Source organism: Pieris napi, chromosome 5 (genome assembly GCF_905475465.1).
Source record: "Pieris napi chromosome 5, ilPieNapi1.2, whole genome shotgun sequence".
Lineage (NCBI taxonomy): Eukaryota > Metazoa > Arthropoda > Insecta > Lepidoptera > Pieridae > Pieris > Pieris napi.
The window spans coordinates 6,098,609-6,119,739 of record NC_062238.1 but is presented as its reverse complement, the minus strand read 5'-3'; the positions used below and the strand labels follow the sequence as shown (position 1 = coordinate 6,119,739).

At 36.4% G+C, this 21,131-nt stretch overlaps 1 protein-coding gene across 7 annotated transcripts in view; it reads left to right on the top strand.

Moving 5' to 3' along the window:
- The window catches only part of LOC125049586 (prominin-like protein), a 67,249-nt gene that overhangs the window by 40,862 nt on the left and 5,256 nt on the right, over positions 1-21,131 (top strand). For 4 of the 7 annotated variants that reach the window (XM_047648966.1, XM_047648965.1, XM_047648968.1 and 1 more), the window contains 11 exons: positions 4,731-4,843; positions 5,163-5,267; positions 5,869-6,010; positions 6,588-6,794; positions 7,546-7,734; positions 7,999-8,133; positions 8,311-8,469; positions 9,995-10,116; positions 12,566-12,616; positions 15,429-15,608; positions 15,756-15,836. In XM_047648966.1, the coding sequence (XP_047504922.1) occupies positions 4,731-4,843; positions 5,163-5,267; positions 5,869-6,010; positions 6,588-6,794; positions 7,546-7,734; positions 7,999-8,133; positions 8,311-8,469; positions 9,995-10,116; positions 12,566-12,616; positions 15,429-15,608; positions 15,756-15,836 (1,484 nt within the window). Of the gene's footprint in view, positions 1-4,730; positions 4,844-5,162; positions 5,268-5,868; positions 6,011-6,587; positions 6,795-7,545; positions 7,735-7,998; positions 8,134-8,310; positions 8,470-9,994; positions 10,117-11,491; positions 11,882-12,565; positions 12,617-13,267; positions 14,081-15,428; positions 15,609-15,755; positions 15,837-21,131 lie in introns of those variants that run through there. The other 3 variants (XM_047648969.1, XM_047648970.1, XM_047648971.1) reach the window with 3 other exon arrangements.

Below are 21,131 nucleotides of genomic sequence, written 5' to 3'. Positions count from 1 at the left end.
GAGCTACTCGCCATCTATATGGCTGTAAAACACTTCCGAAAAATGTTCGAGGGACGTGAAATAATAATATACACGGACCACAAGCCGCTGACATTCGCTTACACAAAATCAAATACCAACAGCGAATCACCGAGACGCACCCGACAGCTACTCTATATCAGCGAATTTACCACTGACATACGACACGTCAGTGGGTCTCAAAATGCAGCCGCAGACGCATTATCACGCATCGACGCAATCACATGTCCATCGCCGATCGACTACAATCAACTTGCAATAGCTCAAGAGCGCGATAGCGATAAAATTCAAGCACTCGGTTTACAGAACAACTTATCTTTCAAGGAAGTAAACCTGCCCGCGTCAAACATTAAATTACTCTGCGAAACATCAACCTCATACATACGTCCGTACCTACCTGAGGAATACCGACGTACCGCATTCGACGCAGTACATAACGTTAGCCACCCTGGAATAAAGACCACGAGGAAATTAATTACGCAACGGTATTTCTGGCCCTCAATGAACGCAGATGTCGGCAAGTGGGCAAAAGTATGCCTACAGTGTCAGCGCGCTAAAATACAACGCCATACAACAAGTCCATTATCAATATTTTCACCAACCGAACGATTCGAACACGTGCACATCGATATCGTTGGTCCGCTACCTACCGCGGCCACCGGTCATCGATACCTCATGACAATGATCGACAGAGCGACAAGATGGCCCGAAGCATACCCATTATGCGAAATAACAGCCGAAGACGTCGCCAAAGCATTATACGAAGGTTGGATTTCCCGTTTCGGTTGCCCGGCTACAATAACAACGGACCAAGGACGCCAATTCGAAAGCAGAGTATTTGCATCTCTTTCTCGCTTACTCGGCATCGAAAAAACGCGTACAACATCATACCACGCACAATGTAACGGTATCATCGAACGATGGCACCGTGTCCTTAAGGCCGCATTGAAAGCAAGACTACAGACCGCAAGAAGCTGGATTAACGAGCTACCAACCGTCCTACTCGGATTACGCGCCGCTATGCGAAGTGACACCGGCGCAAGCGCCGCGCAACTTACCTACGGATGCAACATACGTTTACCCGGTGATTTCTTATCAACGACCCGCGATAACGTCATTATGGACTCTGCCTACATCGATCAGCTGCGCGACGCAATACGTAACTTGCAACCAATGCCTAACCAACCACATAGCAATACAAAACCTATATTCGTACACCGCGACCTGCAGACATGTGAATACGTATTCGTACGCATAGACGCCGTAAAGAAGCCATTACAAGCACCCTACGACGGACCCTATCGCGTGCTGAAACGAGACAGCAAGATATTCACGCTGCAGTTACCTAACCGTGAAATGAATATCTCTATTGACAGACTCAAACCCGCCTACACAATCGCCGAGCCAGATGTGCCCACTGACACAATACCGAGTACCTGCAACAAGCAAATCACATCAAGTGCGAGCGAACTACATAAACCATCAAATAGCCTGAAACATCAAAACGATAGCAACCTGAAACATCAAAACGACAACAACCTGAAACATCAAAACGATAACAACCTGAAACATCAAAATGACAACGACCTGAAACAACAAGACATTGGGAACAACTCAATACCTACAAGGACAACTCGCCGAGGCCGCGTTATACGCCTGCCGGTACGCTTCGCTAGAGGGGGAATCCTGTAGGTGATTGATTAACGTGTCGTATTGAAACAGTGATGTGTTCTGACAAGAACATATCAGAATAGTTACGGTCGTGTGTTCTGAAAAGAACAGTTTCGTCGTGTCGTAAGACACGGTAATTTGCCCTGACAAGGGCAGTTGTCAAACGTTTTCGTCGTGAAACAGGAATAGTGTGTCCTGAAAAGGACAGTTGTTGGACGTTTAGTCGTGTTACGGTAGTTTGTCCTGAAAAGGACAGTTTTTGGCGTTATCGTAAGGCTGCGATGCCGAAGTGTTCTGAGAAGAACACGTTCGTACGCTTCGACGGCTGCGTGCAGAAAAAGGCCAACTTTTTGCCGCGCCGCATTTTTATCGCCTACTCTGGTACCTGCGCAACCAATCAACGCTCCGCATCTTGGCACCACATGTCAATATTAGTTGTAAGTGTAGGATAATTTTTAAGTATAATTGTACACAGTTTTGTAAATAAATATCATTCAATCATTCATTATTCCATCTTCACCTCTTCTCTACAAGTAATTAGGGAGTTTTATTTTAACATCGACCAAATAATTCTGAACCAGTCAACCTCAAGCAAACATCCCTAAAGTATTTTCGATTTTTGACAAAGGACATATACAACACAAAAATATGGATAATTAAACTAGCTGATCCGGCAAACGTCGTTTTGCCATATATATCATTTATAATAAAAAATAGGGGTTGATCGTAGAGGGGTGAAAATTAGGGGTTGTATGTATTTTTTAATGCTGTATCATAAAAAAAATAAAGAATATTTTTTTATCTAAAGTTAAAAAAAAAAAATCGGTTGTCTGTAAAGTCGGTTTACTGACGATAGTTGAACGTGACAACGTCATAAAAAATATTGATGGGATGGTTGCATTTTTCAAAAAAAAAAGTGTGTGTATGTCAGCTACGACGCACGATTGGAGTTTACTCCTTACGAACGATAATTATGATATATATCGAATAGAAAAAAGGGTAAATGAACGCATCTGCTAAAATGATAAGAGAAACAAACATATATCTGTAATTATTCGGATTATTTATATTACTTCAATAAAGCGTATTACATAAAGTATGTTACAAAACAATATAAATAATAATAATAAACGAGTCTATTATTTAAAATAAATCTTGATTTCTATACAAAACGGCACGAACGACTTCCATACTTTATAAGCTGTGGTGTTAGCTGCTGTCCCAGGCTTATAGTTTCGGCTTGTGTCAAATGCACTGCAGAACAAAGATGGCGATAATGTTCTGTGGCTGTCGACCATATTTTCATACTAAAGGTGGTAATATATAATATATGTTTTTAATAAAGAATATATGTTTTTATAATATAAATGTTTGTAGTAGTAATAAAACGTACCTACATCATCTATGCCCAAATAGGATTTTCTTTCTGTGACCAAAGTTACCTTTATAGTAAGAGAAGAATAAGAATGAACAATCTTTTTAGTTTTAATTTCACTGACCATTACTATTGACAAAACTAAGGCACGCTAGACAATCTACTTTTATTTTTTACACCTGTCAACACTGACAATGTTGTAACGTGGCTGTCAAAACGTGAATTCAAAATAGAAAAGTCTGTGTAATGTATTCCATCTCATTCTTTTACACGTTCAATCCTACAGATATAAATGTTTGTCTCTTTCTACATAACGCCTCAACTTTTCGTGTTACACTTGATTTTACTCCTCATAAAATTTCCGTACCGGGCCTTATAACTCGTTTCTTAAGGAGTAAACTCCAAAAATTTAATTTTATTTGTTTGATAGGTATTTTGTATGGATATAGAGAAGGAGGTAAATGGAAATCACAATTGAATTGATCAAGTTACATTTATTTGTACGCATAAATATAATACAATTATTTCAATTTTAAATGGAACGCCTCAGAGCGAAGTAACGCCTCAGAGCAAGGTAACGCCTCCGAGCAAGGTAACGCCTCAGAGCGAGGTAACGCCGCATGAGTCATGTTTTTTCGTGCGTGCAGCCGGCTCCATCGAATTATAAGACGTTGTCACGTCAAAAAACAGTTAGGGGTGGACCCTTAACATTTAGGGGGATGAAAAATAGATGTTGTCCGATTCTCAGACACACACACACAAAATGTCATGAGAATCGGTCGAGCCGTTTCGGAGGAGTTTAACCACAAACACCGCGACACGAGAATTTTATATATTAGATTAATTCAGAAACTTGAAGTTTAGTGTTTGGTTGGGCATCTAGGGTTGGAACCACATGTTGGGTAAAGTTCTTTTCCAGCTTTCCATTCAATTCCATTCATTTCCATTCCTTTTCCTTTTTAAGGGAGTTTCGACTTTCAATTGTAGTAGTGCGCTCCAAGAACGCTTTATACTCCGTTATTTTTGAATTTCTTGATAAATAAAGGTCATTTGACGTCAGTAATTTTTAGTTAGATTTCGTTGTTTTTAGTATAGCTTTATGTCTCGTATAGTACTCTCTTTTATTATAAATCTGACATTGAGTGTGTATTTTTGAAGTTATACTTCTTTAGGCGCGTTATGAAAAATTGATGAGAGTGAAATTTTACGATGCGTGCGCACCGTGACACAAAATTAATAGAATGAATTTGCCCACGGAAGATGCTACGGCATTGGACATAATTTAAAAACAACATTCGAATAATAATAGAATTTATGTTACACTTAATGTTAGAGAATAATAATAAATATTTATTTATTTAATTCAAATGTAAACTGAACTTTATTGACTATAATGACTCCTTTTCCAGTCTTTGATTATTTAATTGTAATTAATTATTTGCATGCAATCAAAAAATATTTTTAATAATGCCAAAGAAGTATAACTTCTTACGCGCGTACATACGTACACGCACCCTTTTTTCTCATTCAATCTCCGTTCTTGCCAGTTCCTCTTGCCCTACTCCCTTTATTTAGGAACAAGTAGTAAATGTAAATTTAGGAAGTTCCTATTTTCTAGTTACTGTTCTTGTTCTTTCTGTCTTTTATAACTTTCTCATCATTACAGATTGTGGTAGTTATGTCGTGGGGTCTTCTATGCGGTGTATGTGGTAAACGACCTGACGTGTACGGCACAAGTGACTGCTGCAATAAAGGCACTGGAGCTACTTGTCTTCTGTGGTAGGTCTCTTTCAGTGATTTTCATTTAATACCCGAACTCAATTAAAGTACCATAACAATGAAAACTGGTATATTCCTATTTTAACAGCAATGTCTAAATAAATAGAAATTCAGAAAAGCTAACTTAAAGCATTATTAGGATATGCAATATTTCTCAATTGCACACTTTAAAATATGTCAAATATGTCAAAATAAGTTACAATTTAAAAAAAAAATTAAGTTATTAATGTCAAATTTTTAATGATTAGCTAATGAATTCTTTTAAAACAATAACCATTCCAAATTATCAATTTTTTTAACTATAAATTTTACTTTACAGTGGTATAGCGATAACGCTGTTCTTGGGTGCTTTTATCGCTATAATGATCTTGATTTATTTCGTGTTCGGCGTCACGGCACAGAGATTTGTCTGCGATCCTTTGACGTAAGTGTTTTTTTTTTTTTTAATTTTATGACCTGGTAACATGGACCTTTAAGTCATGACGTAAGTGTTGAATCAGTTACGTCTACAGAAGTATTAAGCAAAGTTGAGTCTATTTCACAGATTACATATCGTTAGCATTAAAAACTTTTGCGTTTCCTTTAAATAAAAAGCTCGTTATACGTACATATACTATAGATTCTGTATATGATTTTCTAAGTAGTGTTGACTAAGTTCCTTAAAAATTATATAGAAACTTGATACTATACTGTACTAACTGTATTAGGCTAATAAGATTATCAAAGGGAATAATTAAGGGTCGAAGCATAGCGCTAAGTATAACAACCGTATGTCAAATCCAATGTTTTGACAAATGGAAGCCATACTTAGTCTTGACTTTCGTCCTAAAATTGCTAGGTATATGTCGTGGCTGGTCATAGAATTGATCACATTGAATGAATGTTACAACGTACTACTATATAATATGTTACCTGACCAAATATATGAATAATCAGTGTCTAACGATGTCAAGAGTCTTAAAGTTTTTTTTAGTGTTGTATTATAGTAACAGTTTCAAGAATTATTACATATTATTTTTGTATAGTGAACCCCGTGATAACCGATTATTTGCCGATGTTGAGATGTTTGTGGACTTCGAGAATGTGATGTTCAACGAGAAAAGTGATCCAGATTTTAATATCACCTCTGTCTTACTAGCCTGTCATCGTAATAAGACTGTCTATGAGGTGAGAATCAATATTATTTTAATTATATATATTATTTTAATTATAATAATATTATATTAAGCCCCAACTTATGTACCCATTTTTAATGAATGAACTTTAGCGAGCCAAGTTGAATCGCATGTGTGGTCAATAAATTGTTTGAATGTTTTTAAATCATAAATTTCGTTCAGATACGAAAAATCTGCCAATAATCATCTAAGCTTTGTAATTAAGGCTTAACACAGCCTTAAATTTCAGTATTTCGAAAATAAAAAGTAATAACTCCTCATAGGTAATAACACCACTAGAAACAATTTAGCTCACTCACACACGCACACGCACTCACACTGACCCGTAAACTCACACACACATACACTCACAAATGCACATACGCACACACACATAAACTAGAATTTTGTTTTTGTTAACTTTTTTAAATTTTTTTTATATATATTTTTTATAAATTATGTATTGTTCGTTTTTAAAAGTTGTATTAGCAATACTTTTTGCCACTATGTCCAAGAGGAACTGGTGACTTGTAATAACAGGTTTTCCCAACCTTCTTCAAGCACCAGTCTCTCACAATAATATTTCATAGGTACTACATCTTAACCGCCTTTACGATCTGGAAGCAGTTAAACAAGAAGTAGAAAAAGATCTGGGTGTCCGTGTCTCTTCCCTGCGAACAGATTATCCGCCCCGGGGTCGTCCTTTGCTTATTTTAAAACCAGCAGCAAGGGCAAAATTAGATCAATTGGCTAATACGGGACTCTCTGACTTCAATTTTGATAAGATTTTGGAGGCGGTAAGTGAACTTAATTAATTTTTTTTACTTATTACAATTATACTGTGAGTTATAATCCTTCGAGCCGGACTGTAAGGTTTATGTTTTTTAAATCCATCACTATGACATAGTCTATGTCGTAAATCCAAAAGCAACAAAGCATTCAAATAACCCTTCGGCTATCAAAATAAGATTTCATAAGTTAATGTTTTATTATGGAATTTATTTAAGACTACCTCTATTAAAATACTTAATGCATAACTGTGATGTTTTATAGAATTTTTGCACATGTAAACCTATTAGAAAAACAATACTAGTCGGCATGTCAGAACCAAAAGGCTTTTATCAACATATTAACAGTTAATGTGTGTATTTGTTATGAGTTTTTATATCTTAGTATATGCTGACAATCCGTCTAATAGGGGCCTCATAGCCTAGCGGTCTTATTAAGTGGCAGCTAGGTGAGGGGTACCGGGTTCGATTCCCGGTTCGAGGGCAAGTTTTAATTTAATTTAAATTTGTTCTCGGCCTTTGGGAGGGTTGTGCGGTACCCGGCGAGTGCCTAAACCGTACAAGGAGGACATGGTCGAATTTCTAAGGCAAAAAGCACGAATTATAAAAATCTCATACTTGATGCTGGCTAATGCACAAACCGTGCCAGAGCCATAAAAAAAACCGTCTAATGAACCTGTACCTACCTACCTAACCTATATAAGTTAAGTGGGACTTAATATCTATAGCTTGCAAGCGTTCATTTCATATAAACTTTCAGCTGGAAACAAACATAACTTCTCTACCATTAGAGTCACTGTCGTCCCAACTACAGCAAACGGCGAGATCCCTTACAGGACGAGCGGGGTATGGGGAAGTGTCCAGGAGTTTGAGGGAAGCAGCTAACCAATTGGATCAATTGCAGAGGGATGTTGTCAACCCGATGTTGGAACATACTGCTCAGTTAAATGTAATTGTATTTTTTAGTATAATTGAGTATGAGTTTTTTTTGTTTAATTTAATACAATATAGTATAATAGTTTGGAATTAGAAATTGATTTGATCCTTCGAACCGGAATTTCATATTTATGTTCTTCAAATAAATATTTTCGATTGTGTCCTGTTTGGTGCACTAAAGTTTTGTCTTAATTGCTCGACTTACATTGTTTATAGTACGTTTTATTAACAAAATGATTATCTTAGTATATGATAACTTATATATACCTTGTTATAGAAAACAGCAACAGAACTTCGAGATGTGCTCCGTTTCAATCAATCTTCTCTAAAAGAAGCCATTCAGTACCGCATCAGGGACACAACTGAGGTCGAATTGTTCCTTAACACTCAAGGGCCTGATTTGGTACAAAATGTAAGTATATAGTAAGTTATGTAATGGTTTTGTTTGTTGAAAAATCACTTAATGATTTCTGTAATTGTATAATTTTACTTTAGCCACTGTGGCTGGTTCTATTTTGTATGAGTCCAAAGTTTTATCGTATTGTACTAATGTTTTATATGTTCTACGATTAATTAATCCATGTTTCAGTTGACCCGTGAATTTGTTGAGGTAGTGAGTGAGCGCCTTCAAGAATACCTGAGCTTGGTGGTGGCGGCCGCTCGTACAAAGGTCGGCCGATGTGAGCCGCTCTCGAATGCGTTTAATGCTACAAGAGATTCTGTCTGCCGTACTGTTCTCATGCCTACTGTTTGTATTACTTTTGATTTTTTAAATTAAATTAACAGCGACGTCACAATTCCTGATTTCCAGTAGTAGGGCGAAATTTGTATATTATTAAAAAGTATTAACGAGTAACGAAAACACTATTTTAAAAAAATGTGTGCGTGTACTAGGTGTACAGTGGGAAGTGAAACTTCTTTATGACCTTATTTTTCGAAACATGATCTACTATAAATGCAACTTTACAGAAATTGGTTAAATGAAGTTAAATTATATATAGTTTAACAAAAGGCTTTTATTATCATAGATGTGAATACAAATACAATTATTTAATTTTACCTTATTACTACTAAGATTATTACAGAATTTCATTAATTGTAATAGAATTATTACTATCATTGTTATTGTTATTATATATTTTTGTTATCAATGGCTTCGAATCTCTTCGGATCAACCGTGGTAGGGACAAGAAAAAGATGGCGCGTAACCGAAAAATGTGACGGTATTTTTTTTCCAACGCCGATAAAGAAGTTGAACTTCAAAAAGCAACATGGCGCGTAACCGAAAAGTTACGTTGTTATTAAAAAGTAAAAGTAAAAGTTAAGTTGGTATTAAGATAAATTCAACAACGGAAAACAATTTCGTTTGATTTTGATTAGTCAATAGCTATACCAATGATAGACAGGCGAAACGATGCGTCTGTTTGACTAAAAAACCGCTACAAACCTCTGATTTCTGTAACTTTTATCAGCACATTTCTTTTCATAGGCAAAGGTGGATAGTTTTTATGCCTAATTTACGCAGTTAAGTTTTGTTTAGACATGTCGATTAAAGGTATTCCTTCAATATAGAAGCAAGTGTTAAAATGCACGCCTAGAAAATTGCACTTGTATTCGTCGTGATTCAAATAAAACCGCTCTTAACTAATCTTGATTAATTACTATTGAATGTTTATCAATTTTAGTACCGTGCTTGTTATCATCGTTACAATTTTACTTTCAAATATACATTAGTTACTTTAGAAATGTCACCGTAAAATTGTAAACACCGTTAAAACGGATCGCACCTCGCGCGCTGATTGGTTGAATGGAATATGCTCCGCGCCACCATATTTGTGTGTAAATTCGTTTGTTGTCGAATGTAAATTGATTGTTTTGATGAATGTAAATTGATGTCGTGTCGAAAGTAACTCACAGCTTTAGAATTAGTTATATGAAATTGTTGGGAAGTAAAATTTTACTTCCCAACGAATTAACAAACAAATATGGTGGCGCGAGGCATATTCCGTTCAACCAATCAGCGCGCGACGTGCGATCCGTTTCACAATTTGACGGTTTCACTTCGATAGATTACAATCTACCGAATAATAATACGTTAAATTGTAAGCAGTGCGTTGAGGTTCACAATCTTTCGACAGTTTACAATCTCGCGAGATAGATTACAATCTAACGGTGTTTACAATTTTACGGTGACAGTAACATACCATACTAACTTATCAGAAGACGGTAGTCATTCTCTCGTTTTTCACGGTTCTTTTCATGTGTTATTACAGCATGGGTATTGGATATCTCTGGCCTGGTGCGTCTTACTCTTCGTGCCTCTGATGGTCATCGCTCAACGACTGTCGCGGCTGTACCGACATCCCGATCCATATCCGGGACCGCTTGTTGAGGCGTACGTATAATATATACGTAAAACACGTACACCATACACGTTTATTTTAAACAATATAACATACTTATACTAAATGCTAGCCAATTGAGAGTTTCTGAAAAAAATACACGATGCTTGTTCTAATGACGTATACAAAATGGTATTAACATAATTAGATTTGATCTGGCGCATACAAAAGCATATCGTGTATCAGCCTTCAAAGATTTATTAGTGTTAATGTGCAAATACAGTTACAACATTAGTATCATTTTGATTTACACTATTTGTAATGAAACCATCTCATACAAAATAAAATATTGTATTTTTCCATTGCGCAATATTCTTTTACACTCTACAATACATGAATATTATTTGATTTTGTGTCATGTAAAGTAATTGAACTTGTTTTCATTATCGTTTGTGCTAGCATATACCAAATGTGTGTGAATATAAGCAATTGAAAATTTGAACAAACAGCTTCAATTATTTTATTAAATAATAATCTACAACTAATGGATTGATAGTAATTCCTTTTATTCAAAATCATAGCACTTCTTGTTGGATTTTTGAATAATATAACTTGCAAATGCTATGACAAAAAATATTTTTTTTATGAATTCTAAGATATCATTCATCTGCCATCATCATCGTTTTGGAATACTTTGCACCTCAAAGGCTGCAAATGATTCCTAAATATATTAATTTAATTTTAGTTTTCGTATTTAATTTGGTATGAGTTCTGAAATGTTAACCCTTGTATGAGTTTGTCAATGGTAAATTAATTGCTGTGCACCTTCATCCTAGTAGTGAATGGAACCTTATTTACATTTTTTATTATTTGGGCCATCTAGAGCTCTATGGAGATAGAGAAAGGGGGAAACTTTGTCTTCATTGGAGATGTCTTACCAGCACTTAACACGACAATCCCTCTCTCTCGTTCTAACACATCGTGACTCCGGTATATGACAGAGTCAGATTGCTTTTTCTTTCAACTTAATATGTGAGCATGTCATTGTGTGGTTAAAGAGCTGAGACTTTACTACGTATAATTAAACGAAACGAAACTACTAATATGCCTAATTACACCTAATGTTTTCCAATAGTTTCATTTATATTTTTTTAATCCTTTTAGTGCATACATCATTTATTTTGTTTTTGTTTACTCACCGCCATATAATATTAAAGGTCAATATTTGTTTTTATACCGTCCGGGCCCCGTTTAAAGTCTTTAAGATCTTTCCTTAATAATTTAAAAATAACCTTTATCATGCATTAAATAAATTTAGTGCTTACAGCATTCCTATAAGCAATAAGTCCGCTAATTAATATCGTTAAACCCAAACAAGTCTTCAAAAAACTTGTATATCTATGTCTGACCTGATGGTGTTCTCAGCAGCGAGTACGAGCCGATGTGCCGTAATCGCGGCTGGTGGCGGTGACGCAGCGCCAACTCCGGTAACACTGCACTTACCTAGCACCGTATCATACTCGACACAGTAAAATACCCGACAATATCGCTTTTGTGCAAACTTCTTAAAACTCCGGCTCGAAGGACTAAATTTACCTTATAACTTAGTTTTGCATTTTTGTTTGAGTTACTTTGACATTGGGGATTAGCGCGTATTGTCGGGTGTAAAAATTACTGTCGTAGCTCGTGTTGTGCGCTCTTTGACCCTACAGTGGCTTGCATTGACCCATATATCCTGGCTCATTGGAAAGTATTCCTTATTATCCAAAATTAAGAGTATGAAATCTGATTTTAGTGTATTTAGGTTTTTATAGATTTTTTTTTAAAAAAAACGTAGTAGCCAACAACATAATTTGAAAAAAGTAGAGATATTATGTTGAGAGTTGAATGCATGTATCCAATGAGCCGATCGACGTCGTGTTATCGTATCATTGTTGTATAATGTAAAGACTCCCAGTAACTAGAATTTGAGCATGTACCCGCTACATTGCTTGCGATCCATACATGATTGGCGGGTTACATTGCGGTCATAATACTCCATCCGCAATGCATCAATCCATTTGTACATATTCATAACGTAGCTATCCTTGGTATGGATTTGTTTGTTTTCTTTTTTCTTTACGTTTCTTTGATACATTACAAAAACACGATTATATCAACTGACGTCACTCTAGTAAACTTCATGAACACAAGACAATGTAGTACTTGTAGCCATATTTCATTTTTTTTTTTAGTTTTTTTTTAAATCGATATTATGTTTGTAAGTGACAAAATGTCTCTTTTCCCTTATGATGTCTGAAGTTTTCGTCCACTCGCTATGAAACTTACAATTAACAAACTCGTCAACTTACACCATTGGTAAAACGTTTATACAAAAAACAGAAGTTCTTGAATTGTATAGAATATTATTAGACTCATAGAGTCGTAAAGCTGTTTTAGTGCTTTTGAGTTGAGTTGGCATAGCGCGTGACATCCACAGTCAGCCTTGTCTGTTTGTTGCAGCGAATATTTGTATGACGCGTACGCGGACCGCGATAACATACCCCTTGCCAAGTAAGTGCCCTACACTAGAGACTTACGCCGTGGCGTTTGGTTTCCACGTTAACAAAGGGTTTAAGCTTACCACAGGTGGCGCTAGTGTGCATGCTAGTTATGTGATTAAAATACGGTCCAGTAATATTTGTATTATTTTGCATTTCTAGTAGTACTTTCGAAATCTGACAGTTTTACAAGAAATTAATAAATATTAAAAAAAAAAAAAATATCGTGGAAACTAAAAGTCACTCTACCGTTACACACCCCTCTTCCTTGCCTTTAGCGCATGTGCTAATACTGTATCCGCAACAAGTGTGTAAACTTAGATTTTCTTCTTCATTGATGTTTATGGTTTTAATGCACGCGTGGTATTTTGTAAATTGGTTATCGACTTCGATTAGGGAAAACTAACATAATAAAGTCAGCAACATACTAATATGAATATAAAATGATCAATGCATGTTGTAAAGAGATTTATTCGGAAACGAAATGCATGTTAACCAGTCCCACACAAGCCTTAATCCGTTACCTTAAGTTATTTTAAGTTGTTTAATTTGATGGTTAGGGACCGAACGCCATCCATCAAGAGCGTATGATTGATGGCCGATGATACCAATGTCTATTGGGTGAACGCGATTTTGACGTAATTTTTGGGTGCGGGGTGCGTAGTGGATCGAAGCGAAGCACCTTGGACATCGAAGGGAAGATCGCCGAATGGAGGGGCAGGAACCGTGCCGCCGCTGACAGTGACGGACCGCTGGTCGACAGCGAAGCAGGAGACGGCTCTCCGCAATCACGTACTCAGCTCGTGGTAGGGGGAAAGGGGGAGGTCGTATGTGCCCTTCTGCCCCCTCCGGCGGCCCTCATTGACGATCTCAAAACACGTCTCGACGCTAAAGATGAGGACAATGAATCGGGCATTCACGAGTCCGAATAAGTCACTGGTTGATTTTTCTTGTTGTTTGTGACGTAATACGTAATTAATGTATTTCTACTTGTGAATTTATTGAATTTGATTCTATGTTTATGCTCATTCCACATGTGGTTAAAATTTATGTAACTTAAGGAATTTAGTAGGTTTTACGCGTTAGAAATAATATAACTTTAAGATGAGCTTCCGCGATGTCCACAACGTTAGATTACAATGAAATCGACCAATTTTACGTAGACATGGTCAAATTTTGGTTGAAAGTCTTCCAATTGTTAACTTATATTGGGATAGTAGCAAGTTTTTCCGAAATTAAACGCATATTTTCCAGTTTACTTAATTTCAAACTAATTCGTTGAATTTATCTCGCGTTATATACGCTGATCAGACTTGTTAAGATATTTAATAGAAGTATTTTGTAACAATTATTATAAAAAAGCTTCAAAAATACGTCCATATTACACGATCGCTTTGCTATTTGCTTAATAGAAAGGTTTCAAGTTTTCCATATCCTTTCTCCATTGTAATAAAAATCTACTATTAAAAATGAAAAACATATTAGCCGTGGTAAATTTCAATAATATTACCATATACTAACCGAAACGCTTGTACAAGTTTTGAAACTACATTTACTACATACAAATTATGAATATTTTCTTAATATATTTAAATTGTCTTGCAGCACAAATAGTAGCTTTTGATACGGTGTTTTGATGTAATTTTATCATGTATATCAATTTTGATGTTTGAACAATCATATCATAGACCTAAGTTTAAGCTAACAATTAGTACTATTAAACGTAACCTTAATCTAGTTTTGACATATTTTAGGTTAGGAATACTTGACGTGTATAACGGTATTTATAATCTCATTCACAAGTAAATGAGATTGCACTGCAGTGAATTGATAGGTCTCATTAGATTCCACATTTAGATTTGTATATATGTTAGATCATAATCATGTAATCTTTCGATGTTGTCCGTGACCATATCTAGTTTTAAGATTATTGAATCTGTATGCCATATCGTTGTAGAAAAATAAACTTTAATTATAAGGAGATAAAGTCCATTTTTAGACGCCCATATCTCGGAAAGGAGTTCGAGCACAATGTGGTAACTAACTCGTGATTTACCTTGTTTTGTTTTTATCTTGCATGAACAAATAAATGTGGTTGGTGTGACTTTACTATCGGAAAAAATAACTAAAATGGCTGGATTTGCTAACCTCTTTTGTTTTTTGGTTGGTAATTTTTATTTTTTTCACGTTCGTTTCATTTTTATTTACTTTTCCAGTAGGCACGCAGTCTTGATGTAGCATGCATCCCCGCTATTATTCTTTTTTTATATATATTTTTGTTTGACTTGTGTTGACGACTTCCGACTATAATCTTTATTTAAACTACTTGATAAAATATTTCACTTGAACGAGATTTCAAAACAGTTCATCTCAAGGATTAGAATGACTTAATGATCACTTTTAGCAATACATTAACTTTATTTCTTTGTGATTGTACTATACTTGAGAATGTATGAATATTAACAAAATTATAGCCCTATGACATTACGATCATTGTACTCCTATGGATGTGATAATTTCGTAATACATATAATATAATGAAAATAACTCTGAAAATTAGAATTAGCCACGCCCCATAACTGACTACTCTGTCTCAACAGTAACGTCAAGAGTTCTTAGAGCACGACTGAAACCACTTTCTACCGCGTTAAAGAAAGACTCATCTCTATTACTTTCTCTAAAAGTGCATTTTATATTGTACGTAACTGTAAATAAGTCATTATTTTATTCCTACAGTTTTTGCAATCTCGTTTAAGGACAATCCATACCTTTGATAGTCGCGAGTCGTACGATTTGATAGCGTGCTTTAACAAGAATGTTTTCAGCGCCTACAAGGCTGAGAAGCGAACCGGGCGCAACAGACGCGAGGGGCGGGAGGGGCGCGATGTTCGCGAGACGCGGGAGGGGAGGGAGGGGCGCAGGGGGGAGGCGGAGAGCGCCGGCGTCGCCCTGGCGCCACCCCTCGACGCACACCACGCGCGCAGATATAATGATATGGCGCCAAAGTAAGTTTCTATTTCTTTAATTCGATTATTATATCTAGCTATGTGGTAGTGATTATATACGTATATATATAGTATTCGTACAATGGAAATTAAGAAACATTAGTGTTAGAGTAAATACATAATATTAATGATACGTTGTGATTACAGACACTGGGAGGAAGGACTGCCAAGGTACCACGGACCTACTGAGTACGAGCGACCCCCACCCTACTACTATCCCGGACCAAAGTAAGATCTCTAAAATATTGCAAATGTACTTAGAAATGAACTTTATAAAAATCACGTAATCGATTCTAGTAGCTAATCGCTTAAAGTCAACCCTTCTAAATTGTATGTCAAATTGTATATTGAGGCGCATTAGGGTAAATTTTTACGGAAACGTCACGAAGATGTGCACCGTTTTTGTCGAGGAAAAGGGAGAGAGCGATTGAGAGAGAGAGTGAGAAGGGCGACCTTATATAAATTCTATTTTTAAAATTACATATATATTATTTGTATTAATTTTCGACACTTTTAATATTTTAATGACAATTAAAATAGTCTGTGAAATCTATAGTTTTAGATTTGTATAAATATGAACAAGACTTAAAAATTAGTTTGCCAAAGAACTAGTGGGAGTGCCATGCTGTTGCCTTCGGGCTTCAGCCAAATGGGCAGGCACGACCGGGGCAGTACCACTGTCTCTCAGAAAACCGGCGTGAAGTGATGCAATAAGTTTGCCTTATTGTACTCGCGTTTCGTGCGGTGAGAGAGACTCCCGGAGCCCATTCCATCCTTTCACGACTTTGCTTTAGCCTACGACCTGACACAAATGGTCCCTGCGATTACGCGAATACCAGATGTGGATGGTCATAAACCCTCTTTGTTGGACCTTCTGCTGACTTCACATCCGGAGAACTATCAAGTCTCTGTTGACCCGCCATTGGGTTCATCAGATCATTGTGTGGTCCGGAGTACTGTGCCATCTACGCGACCTTCACGGCCCCGCTTTATGGGTTGTCGCCGTATTTGGCACTATAAGTCAGCAGATTGGGACGGGATGCGGTCTTTCTTTGCGTCCTATGTGCTTCCCTTGGGGGCCTATGTGCTTTTCGCCGGAAGCTCCAGATTCCGTCGCCGCCTCTGTCACCGAAGTGGTTCTGCAGGGCATGGAACTCTTTATTCCATTTTCTGCGGTGCCGATCGGTGGCAAGTCTCAGCCCTGGTTTAAACGTTCTTGCAAGGCGGCCTCGCGTCGAAAGCGAGAATGCTTTTAGGCATGGGCAGAAGCGGCGAAATCTCGTGATGCCAATACCAGCGAACTTAAAACAGCATATAACTCAGCCTCCAGGTCCTTCAAACGGGAAATCACTAAGGCAGAGTCAGAGCACATTGCCAGATTTGGCGAGAGATTGGCCCAACTCCCTTCAGGGACTCGAGCCTTCTGGTCTCCCGCCAAAGCTGTCCAAGGGAATTTTTGTCAGCCCGCTATCCCACCACTGCACAGGGAGGATGACTCGCTGGCCCACACTGCGAAGGAGAAGGCCGACCTTTTAGGCTGTCTCTTCGCGTCCAACTCGACTTTGGATGACCGAGGAAGATCACCACCGGCCATTTCGCGGTGTGTCAAAGTCAAAGTCAAAGTCAAATCGTTTATTTCAATTAGACCATCTAAAATGGCACTTTTGAACGTCAAAAAAAATAAAATATAAAGATGATTCTAGTTGCCCCTTCCAAAAGGTAGTTTCGTGTGGAGAAGAATGGGCAAGAAACTCCACACTTACTCTTTTAAATTAGGTTTACAATATTTTGTTACATTTGTTAAATAATTATATGTGAAGACAATGTACTCTTAGAATAAACTACTATACTAAAAAAGTTAGTATACATGTTCCTCACATATTTACAAATATCGAAACCGTAGAATATTAACATTAAAGAGTAATAAAAAATATTAAAAAACACAACAAAACAGTGTGTGAGATACAAAAAAAAAAAATAATAATAATTACATTTGTAGCATTAAAGCAAAAAATCAGCAACCAATTTGATTTTGTCCAGGCTATAGAGCCAATCATAGGATTGTCCTATGGAGCAGGACCAGCATGTTTCCAAGCATTCTTATCTTGAATATAATCATCTAATTTGTAATATGCTTGTTTACAAAGTGTACTTTTAATAAAACATTTAAATTTTCGTTCATTTAGTTTTAAAATGTCACAAGGTATTTTATTGTAACATTTCACACAGTACCCCATAAATGAATTTTGAACTTTGGCTAATCTGAAAGATGGTTGAGCTATTTTATCTTTATTTCTAGTACTAAAATTATGTCTTTCATTTATTTTACTAAAAAGATGTAGATTCTTTCTTACATACATAATGTTTTCATAAATGAATTGGCAAGGTACTGTCATAATATTAATCTTTTTAAATAGTTCCCTGAGAGATTCGCAATGACGTAGATTATAAATGGCTCTGACCGCTCTCTTTTGCAAAATAAAAATGGATTCTATGTCAGCAGCCCGACCCCACAGTAAAATGCCGTAAGACATTATGCTGTGAAAGTAGCTAAAATAGACCAAACGCGCAGTTTCTACATTGGTTAAATATCTTATCTTTCTAACCGCATAAACGGCTGAGCTCAGCCGCCCCGCAAGAGATGTGATATGAGGTCCCCATTGTAACTTCTCGTCTAGCGTGATGCCTAGGAAAACCGTTTGATTAATAAATTCCAGTTTTTCTTCATTCAACATTATGTCACATTCCTTACTTTTAACATTTGGCAACGTAAATCTAATACATTTAGTTTTTTTATCATTCAGTGCCAAATTGTTTACCGTAAACCAATTTTGGACCCGAAGAATAGAGTTATTCACGTCGTCACGATTTTGTGACCGTCGATCTACTTTAAAAATCAATGATGTGTCATCTGCAAATAACACCATCTTCGGTTTATTCTGAACTAATTGGGGTAAATCATTTATGTATACTAAAAAGAGGAATGGACCCAATATTGAACCTTGAGGAACGCCCATTGTAATTTCAGACCCTAACGAGTTTATGCCGTTAACCTGAACTTTAACCTGTCTGTTTTTCAAGTAAGATCTTAGTAAGTCCAGAGCTTTGTTCTTAATCCCGTAGTGATTAAGTTTCAGCAGAAGAGTCTCATGGTTTACGCAATCGAACGCCTTCGAAAGGTCGCAAAAGATTCCAATGGCATCTTGTGCTTCCTCCCAAGCGTTAAAAATGTTCTTGATTAGGGAGACACCGGCGTCAGTTGTACAACGCCCTTTGGTGAAACCGTACTGTTGTTCATGAAAGATGGAGTTTTTATTAAAGTGACATAACATTTGATTGAGCATTAACTTTTCAAACACCTTACTGAGAGCTGGCAGAATTGACACAGGTCTATAATTATTGGGTTCTTTACTATTACCGGATTTGAACAACGGAACTACTTTACTGTGTTTCATGAGATTCGGAAAGACTCCTTGGTCTATGCTGGTGTTAAATATGAAAGCTAAATAAGGCGCAATAGTTTCGATGATAGAACTACAGACTTTTACAGACAATCCCCAAAGATCTTCTGTAGATTTAATTTTAAGATCTTTAAAAGCTTTCATAACAGCCTGGGGGTTTGTATATTGAAATCGAAACTCCGTAGGGCATGCCCTTACATTCTTCGTAAGTAACGCAAAAGAAAGTGCGGATGATGAACTTAAAGCTTCGGTAGTTTTAAAGGGAATATTGATAAAAAAGTTTTCAAATTCCTGAGCTATTTCTGCATTTGAGTTTATTGGGCCATGTGCAGTCTCTAAGTTAAATTCAGTATTACGCTGTTTTTTTCTACCAGTTTCATTATTTATTATTTGCCAGGTAGTTTTTATTTTGTCATCCGCTGATTTTATTTTATTACTAATATACAGTGCTTTAGCAATTTTGCACACACTTTTAAAAGTTTTTGAATATTTCGCAACATGCTGATGAAAGTTTGTATTTTTTACATGTTGCCTTAGGCCATACAGTTCAAAAAGTTTATCCCTGCTCTTACGAATACCTGGAGTCGCCCAATCACTAAATAAGAACTTGGTGTAAATACTTTTTGTCTTTTGTGGAACAATGTCATTAAATTGCGATTTTAACAAGGTAAAAAACTCCGCATAGAACTCATTAGGGTCCCAAATATTATTAAAGTTTTGAACACACAATTTACTGGTCAAGGTATTATTTAATTTCTCTAAATTTTTACATGTAATTGGCCTATACCTTATTTGAATTTTTTGTACAGGTATGTAGGCACAAAACGTTATTGTTTGCCCACTGTGATCAGAAGGCAATTTATTAACAATTTCTTTATGTAAGTAATCACAATTACAAAAAATATTATCTATACAAGTGGCAGAAGAAGCTGTCACTCTAGTTGGTTCCATAAAAACATTAGACAGATTAAATGATTTAAAAAGACTTATTAATCTGATACTATTTGAGTTTGTTTCTAATAAGTTAATATTAAAATCACCACTTATGATGATAGATTTACTACTAGTACTAAGTTTTTTTAACACATCTTCCATTACAGAATCAAATACAGATAGATTCTGATAGCCCGGAGGTCTGTAAACACATACTACAACATGCTTATCGAGCTCGACACAGGACAACTCTATAGAATGTTCAACTGACAATCTGATAATGTCTTTCCTTTCTTTAGATTTAACAGAATTTTTGATTAATATTAATGATCCACCGTGTATCATACACTTCCGGCTGAAATAGCTAACTACACAATAATTTTCATAATTAATAGACATTATCTGATGATCATTTAACCAATGTTCAGTTAAACAAATAATATCGAACTTGGTTTTTTCTAAAAACATTTCTATTTCCAGTAATTTGGAAGAGCAACCTTGAATATTCTGATGAAATAATCTTAAAGTATGTTGCTTTCCTTTTGGTTTATTAAAACATGTTAAATTGCCAGAAGCTACCTTTTTATTATCCACAAATAATAATTGATTATTTAAACGGTTAACTTCTGTTGTCTTACAGCCTAGTTTAAAGTACTATCCGGAGTGACCTCTACAGTTGTAGAATAACCTAAGGTATGTTTTCCAGCAGGAAGAGTATACTCTATCTGACTGGTATTGGCCTCCAAGTATGTTGGTATTATAGGTGGACCCTCCTTCGTACAACATAAAGATATATTATCAATCACTGTGTTGTTAGTGTAACTAGGCAACACAGTCTCGTCACTAATCCTAGAATTTTTTGTGATTCTTCGATGCCGGAAATCACATTCCGGCAACGTGCTGTCCGCAGAGCACTATCTTCCTTGGACATTCATAAGTCGAGCGGGCCGGATGGTATCCCCCCAATTGTGCTGCGTACTTGTGCTCCTGAGTTGGCTCCGGTCTTAACGCGCTTTTTCCGGTACCTGTACTCGCTTGGCACTGTCCCGAAGTGCTGGAAAACCGCTTCGATACATCCGATCCCTAAAAAAGGCGATCGCTCTGATCCGTCCAACTATCGCCCAATAGC